At 43.9% G+C, this 7920-nt stretch overlaps 1 protein-coding gene across 1 annotated transcript; it reads left to right on the plus strand.

Annotated features, from left to right (window-relative positions):
- Positions 1-3904: 3904 nt before the first annotated feature.
- Positions 3905-5760, plus strand: LOC121869409 (proton-coupled folate transporter-like; the record flags this gene model as incomplete). The annotated part of the gene is made up of 4 exons (XM_042370754.1): positions 3905-4276; positions 4513-4665; positions 4930-5512; positions 5665-5760. Coding segments are annotated over exons 1-4 (985 nt in total), but the record flags the coding sequence as incomplete, so codon positions are not given.
- Positions 5761-7920: the final 2160 nt, after the last annotated feature.

Below are 7920 nucleotides of genomic sequence, written 5' to 3' on the forward strand. Positions count from 1 at the left end.
GTGCGGAAGCCTGGTTGCAACAAAAGCAATCCAGGCTGGCAGTAAATGTATCACTTGAAGAATTAAGGCTCTGTTAAGTCATACCCACAGTAGAGTAATCACATGTGTCCCCAAGTTGAAAATTCCCTCTTTTAGAAGATCAATTTTATTGCAGCGCGAACGTGAGTGACTCATATATCCATGCAAATTGTAAATCATTGTATGGAAGCTTGACACATAAATGTAAGTGCAATTATCTGCCAGTATCTGTGATCCCATCCTATTATTACTAAAGGTAATGACTGATTGGTTATGACAAAGTATAACCAATAACTTAGATGGATGTTGGAAATTAAATGAATTCATTAAATCATCATTTATCAAGTATAAATCATGGAATGTCGAGTGGTGGAGTGAACTTCTACGTAGATACGCCATAATCACCTGCAAGTAACCAGTGTGAAGGTATCGAACTCTACGGTAAGAAATAAGAAGCACAACTTATATTTTCAGTGGTGGGCATAGCTAAACGAAGTTAGCTTCGCTATCTGCTAACTAAAAAGTTAACTTCGCTAACGCTAAACCGCTAAAAAAATTAGCGGAAGCTAACGCTAACCGCCAACCTTTATTATATGAATTTAACTTCGCTTTTTTTGGGGGGGGGGGCTCTAAAACCCTTAAAAACTGACCTAGAGAGCTTAAATTTTCATATGTTGTCTTGTAGCTTAGACATAGAGCTTTCCAAAAAGGTATAGCATGCCAAGATCAGATGATGATCAAGGTGTACACAAATAATTAAATGAACAAATGAAATTAAACATTAGCTTACATTCAAGTTTCAACATACACTTTATAATCTTTATTTACTGTATGAAAAGACAGAAAGTATTAAACGAATCCAAAAACTATAGTACTGTATAGCATAGGTAGCATTTTATATAACTTATTGTTGGTCTTAGTCATGTAAATAAACAGAAAACTCTAAACTTTAATGAAAAGTAAGTTTTTAGAAAATTTTGTTTGGCGCACACCTTGGATGACATCCTGGTTATGAACTTATCCAGTACTTAGCATAACCAAATATATTGACACAAAAAAATCCTAATTAAATTAACAAATAAATGATTCTTTTAACATACACTGACAGTCTTTATTTACTGTAAAAAAAAGTATTAAACTTTAATAATCGAAATATTCCATTCACTCCGGCTGCAGTGGCTGGGCCTTCTCCATCGCTGTCGCTGACACTGTAAGACTGCTTAGACCAGGGGGGAATTCAGGTTTTCAGGGGGGAAAACTGATTCGGGAGCAAGAGATATGTTCGATGAGAAATCAATCACAGAATTTTGGCCCTTGATGTGCGATTCCTACCCAAAAGTGGCAGAAAGAGCTATCCGTGCATTGCTTCCGTATGTGTCGACATATCTTTGTGAGTCAGGCTTTTCAACTCTGTTGCAAATTAAAACGAAGCAACGTAGTAGATTAGAGGTAGAAAATGACCTGCGTTGTGCCCTTTCAAGCACTCCTCCGCGTATCCCAGAATTGGCGAAGAAAAAACAATCACAGGTTCCTCATTGACTGTAATCTTCATCTGAATAAAATTAATTACAAATTTACAATATCCTGGTATTCTATTGAACTTTTTGTTTATTGCATTATGCTTCAGTTTCGTCTGTTAAGTAATTCATTATAAATAAAAAAAAAACTATTTTACTTTTATTCAAGTTTTATAAATCCATCAACATTTTCAATTGGCATTTAATTTGTAAAACTCCACTATAAAAATAATCCATGTAAAATTGTAAATGTATATGTACTAATATGGAAAAAATACAGGTTTTTCAGTATTATATGCGTATTATTTGGAATGCACTTTTTGAGGCAGACAATCTTGGAAAGGAGGGGGAATGACATTCTGACATATGGTGAAAGGGGTGCATGGGGCAAACAAGGTTGAGAACCACTGCTTTATATAATATAATCCACTCTTACACCACACCGATATACCAAAACCATGGCAACATCAAATGCTGTAAAAATTTATCTCTCCCGAACAACTCCTGTAAGATCGTCAACTGCCTCACGATACAGTCTTACCTTCAGTCAGTACTGGCAGGAGAACCTTTCTCTCACACGACATACATCATTATGGTGGACTTTTTATCAACATTTTCACATTAAAAAACAAATTCCAGATGTGTCTTTCCAGTTGCAAGTTGTTATATGATTGGCTTAGAATAAGAGATTATATAAGCTTTATGCTGATTGGCTATTTAGCTTATTCAGCATTTTTAAGGGGGTCACCTTGGCGTGAGGTGGTACAATGGATGGAGATTTTCTCTATAACACTCGGGCGACTTTAATGACCAACCGCGTCAGTGACACGCACTAGGAAGAGACGTCATGTTACCTTGGTCGACCTGTCAAAAAAAGAAGTCTTAACTTTAACTAATTCACTAATATCATGTGTATTATGCACTAACTGTAGGAATACCAGCAAAAAAAAAATAATTTCCAAAAGAATCCAGAATGTTTTTAGTCTTAATCATATTACATAAACAGCACCCACCCACCAAGAGTCACCAACCCACGGTCATTACCATGAAGCCTCAGTAAAATAGATCCAGAAACCAGCTGATAAAAAATCTATTACGTTATATATTTATTTATAAGTTTGTGTGGACAAGACCCGTGTGACCGGTGAAAGCATTACTTCCCGGAGGTGCCCAGGGGAAGGATAAGTATGGCGCTACTTATGTGTTATATTGAATAAATTTTTCCTGTCTATTGACGTCATTGGGCGGGGCTTTGGAGTAAAGTGAGGCGATATTATTTGTGAGGCACTGTTGCTGCTGCTGGCAAGGTAACCTGTACGTAAAAACTTGTTTGGTCTTCACGTGGTTGGTTGAGAGGTGCGTTTATCCCTACAGGTGTTGTGTGTGTGTGTGTGTGTGTGTTCAGCACGTGGTGAGGGGCATTGCTCTCCCTCACACCCTCACCACCTGCTGAAAACAGTCATTCATCACTTTACTATATTCCTCACTTTCATATTATGACACATCAGTATTATCTCCCTTCTATCAGTCTCCCAAAGTGCCCAGTAACCTACGACCTTTTCAATGATGACGAAGTGAAAATAGAGAGATAGAGATAACTTAGAGGAGTGCACTAGAAATTGACTCTCAACTTCACCTACCAAAACGTGGCAACCAGGAGAGCATAACTGGATACCAATACTGTACTTCAATTATACACAGATTCCCTCCCCAACACTGCCCTATCACGCCTCCTGGTGCCATGTGAAGCTCATGCCCAGAGGATGTGAGTTCCGTGGCTGTTCTATTCGTTCATTGTTTGTTTCCTTGCTTTTCGGGGCGTGGTCCCAGGTACTGGAAAGCTGAAATTTGGACACAATAGTGAACAAGTGCTCTGGCTTTCCTATCTTTTATTTATACTTTGTTCATGGTAGTGTCCATTGAACTTAACATTACTTGTTTTTGTAATAGAGATATATGTTCTGGTAAAAGATGTTGGTTTACTAAATTTTCTCTCTGCATAACGAAGAGAAAAATATTCAAAAAGTCATGCAATATATATCATTCATTTAATTTTTCATTTACAATCACGCAGAAGGAGTTAAAAATTCAGTAATAGACGTCAGCACTAAGGAATTTAATTTCGTAGGAAAGTGCAACTCGTTAGACGCATAGGATGACAAAACTAAACTTGAGAGTCAATTCTTAGAGCAACCAGCTTCCCTTCCATTTCAGGTCCAGAAGTTTTCTCTACTCCTCAATCTCCCATCCCACCAGAGCTCCTGGATGTGACGTCAGCGGGGTGTTTTCTTCACCCAGGACGTTGCCCAACGAGTATAAGATCACGGACAAGCACTCCACACCAGCATTTCAAAATTTTGCTCTCCTCTGATCAGAAGAGTCACTCCCGAGGGACATAGAAGAATTGGTCGAGTACAAGTGAAGTGCCATGCATCACTTTCAAAAACAGAAATTGAAGTGTTTCACAAAATCCAGTCACTGAGAAGAGAAGTGAATCGGCGAACCTCGATATAAGAATTGTATTGGAGGAGGAAGATTGTGAGTTATCAGTCGTGTTGGCAGGAGCTGAGGTACAACTCCCCAGCAGGATGGTGGCGGGAGGACTGTTGGCCGCCCTGCGGACAATCACCGTAGAACCTGTCATGCTCCTCGACGGAGCGTGCAAGGAGGCCATGCTCCTCTTTATCGAGAACGTCCAGATGAACAAGATATGCTCCGTCAACTTGGGGCTGTCACCGGAGGTAACTTTTCTAACTTGTGTCAGGAAGACTTGATAAACAGCATAGTTTAGTTTCATCACCAAACCAAAGTTATGAGATTAACAATATACAAACATGAGCACTTGTTAGTAAATATAGCTCTAAAGTTCAACAGTCATTGTATGTAAAATTTGTGATGGATTATGAAGAGTTTATCATGAGTACACTGTCAGTATAGACTGGTTGAGGAGGTGAGGAGTAACTGTGTGTCCTCTCAGGTGTGTGCCAACCTGTCAGCCCACCCGGAGCAAAGTGTGCTCGTCCAGCGAGAGTTCTCCCTCTTTGCTTTCTACAACAGCATCATCCTGTCGGTGCTGCCTCTCATATTCATGCTCTTCATGGGCGCCTGGAGTGATAAATACGGACGTAAGGTGAGTAAGGGACGTTCTCAGTCCTGACATCATATTCCTTAGAAATGTGGCATTTGATATTCCTGCTTGAATCGTCTATTTTATTGTATATACGAAAATTCTTACGAAAATAATATGTGAAACTAACCAACATTAACATCGAATACTGCGGCACAAAATACCTTCAGAATTTTCATTTTAACGGCTAAGATATATATCAATATATCATACAAAATAATATTCAAATTTTCCTTCTCAACATTCTAACAACGTGACTTTGGACAGATTCCTCTCCTGATGACGTTGGTGGGTCGTGTGTGGTATGCCGGGGGTTCCCTGTTGGTCAACTGGCAGACCAGCTGGCCCGTGGAGGTGCTCTACCTGGTGACACTCTTGGAGGCCCTGGGAGGAGCCAACGCCGGCCTCCTCTCCTCCACCATCAGCTACATCAGCGATATTTGTCATGAGAATCAGCGAACATCACGTATCAGCACCGCCAACTCCGTGTGGTTTTTGGGAGGTCCTTTGGGAACATTGATTGGCGCTCTTATCATTAAGTACAGCAGCTATGACCTGGCTCTGGGCCTCGTGCTGCTCGCCTATGTCGCCGCCGTCGCTTACGTCGTCGTCTTCATCAAGGAGAGCCACGGACCCTTCGCTAAGAAGACGCTCCAGGCCCAGAGCTCCATCAAGGACGAGCCCACCTTGGAGAAGAAGGACACGAAAGTCACCAACATGTTGACCGACTTCTTCAACTGGCGACGCGTGGTGGAGTCCTTCAAGACGGCGTTCAGGAAGCGTGAGGGTAACGCCCGTTGTCTCCTTATGGTTGTCATCATGGGCAACATGATTCGTCGTATGGCCAGAGGTAACCGTCTGTCTTAATTTCTATCTTCTCTTTAAAGTTCCTATGGTACAATGTCACTTGGCCATATTTAGTATACATTGTTAGTTTGACATATCAATGAAGAACTTAGAGTTTCGATCACACTAAAGCCCTTGTGGTTTGTGTTCCCGCAGGGTTCTTCATGTACATGTTTGTGCGTCGCGCCCTGCACTGGGAGGCCACCGACTACGGCTACTGGATCTCATACCGCAACCTGCTGGCTGCCCTCGGTAAGTCACACCCTGCTGGCCTACCTTGTTGTTATTACATCAACATTAGAATAGTTTAGGGCTCACGTTACATGGGAAGGGAAGGGAATTTCTCCATCAGATACAAGTCCAGGTCATGGGATCACTATCCTGACACCCTCTGGCCCAGTATATAATTATACTGACGTTGTTCACATCCACGTCCATACATATACTAATGACAGGTCAAACACATCACCTTGAGCACTAATCACACAGTTGGTCAACAGTGTGGCCAGAACAAGGTACACCCATTAGTGGTCATTAAGCTTGTTGTTGTTGTTGTATAGATTGTCGGACCGAAGTCCGACACGGGCCTTTGCCTATAGGCGGCCCGTTTGGTGGTTCCGGCTGGAGCTCCAGGAGCAGCCAGACCGGATTGGGATTGGAGGTGGTCCCACCTGCAGATTGGAGGGATACTGCAGGTTGCAAGTGTGAGCGGACCCCCGATCAGTGGACGCTTACCACCAGCCCCCACTCTTGGACGTGGTCCGCTTCGGAGTGGCGCGCCCCCCGAACTGGGGTCCGCACTTGCTGGGAGAGGATGCTTTCTAAGCTATCTGGGTGGTGGGTATCGTGTGATGACCCGGAGTAGGTGGTGAATGTGGTCTGTATGGGCCTTTCGGGTTAGAGTGGCCGCTGGTGTTGTGTGTTTCTTGGGAGATTTGAGTTCTGTTTCGGAGGCTTTGTGTGACCTCGCAATCGAGGAGATAGTGTTCAAGTGGGTTGGCTGCTGGCTCCTGACAGTAGGTGCATTCCGTGACGTCATTTCCGATCATCTGCCAGGAGCACTTGTACCCTAGTCGTAGTCGGTGAAGGCTGACTTGGGTTTGTCTTGGAGTTTTCTTGTCGGCGAAAGGTGGTTCCCCTTTTGTGGCCGCCAGGTACCATTTGGCTGATTGGGAACCAGCGTTGAGTGCATGAAGGAAGCTCTTTTTGATGTGGAGCTTGGTAGTCTTTCTGAGGTGATTCTTGATCTGTTGCACACTTGCTGGAACTTGGATGTGTACGCTACTAGAGCGTGTAGCTGCCTTGGCTGCTTCGTCTGCCACGTCGTTTCCTCCGATCCCTACATGACTGGGAATCCAGTGTAAGACGACTGGTCGGTTTTGGCTTTGGAATTCCTGTAGCTGTGCGAGGATCGAGGTGATGATGTGGACGTTGTCTCTTGGTTGACTGTGTTGCAGCGCCTGCATGGCCGATTTCGAGTCTGTGTGAATTATGACGGACTTGTTGTGTTGTGTTGCAGCGTGTTGTAGGGCCTTTGAGATTGCTACCAGTTCTGTTTGTAGGGTGGAGCAGTCGTTGGAAAGTCTCCATTGGAGGGTCTGACCTTGGGTGTAGAAGGCCGCTCCGGATCTATGATGTTTTGGGTCCACCGAGCCGTCTGTGAAGTACGATGTTGCATCAGCCGGTGTCTCGGTGGCTATGGCTTCGAGAGTTATTTTTTTGAGGTCCTCCTTCTGGAGGTTGGCTTTACTATCGCCTAGGTCGGTAAATTTGAGTGTGGCTGGTGGAGGGATCCATGGTGGAGGAACAGCGTAACCATTGTCTCGTGTGTCTTGGTTGTTCTTGATGAGTGTTTCTGCTTGCAGGTGTCGGATGACCTCGCTTGCCTCGTGCGACCAGGTGGCCCCTCGCACTCTGTGGTCGAGGTGGAGGGAGGCACTGATTCGAATCTTGGCAACTGTGGGCTTGTCTGCTCTACAGATTTTGGCGAGGAGACCGGCTGTCACCTGCTTGACCCGTACTGCCAGGGGTGGTAGCTCGGTTTCCATTTGCAGATTGCAAATTCTGGTCCACATGGGTGCTCCGAGCATGGTCCTGAGAGCATTGTTTTGAATGACTTCTAGCTTAGCTATTTGGTCTTCTCTCAGTCCAATGAGTGCTGGAGCCCTGTAATCTACCAGCGATCTGATGGCGGCTGTGTAGTAGGCTTTGAGCACATGAAGGTTTGCTCCTGCGGATTTGCTGGTGAGCGACCTCATTATATTGTGTCTGCTCTTCGTCCTGTGCCTGAGATACTCGAGTTGCAGCTTGAAGGTGAGTTTCTGGTCAAACCAGATTCCAAGACACTGGTGGGCGTTGGTCCAGACTACCGGCGTGTTTTGTATGGAGAGCATCTTGTCTGGTGTGTCTGTG

This window comes from Homarus americanus, unplaced genomic scaffold (genome assembly GCF_018991925.1).
Source record: "Homarus americanus isolate GMGI-L3 unplaced genomic scaffold, GMGI_Hamer_2.0 scaffold57807, whole genome shotgun sequence".
NCBI classification, from domain to species: Eukaryota; Metazoa; Arthropoda; class Malacostraca; order Decapoda; family Nephropidae; genus Homarus; species Homarus americanus.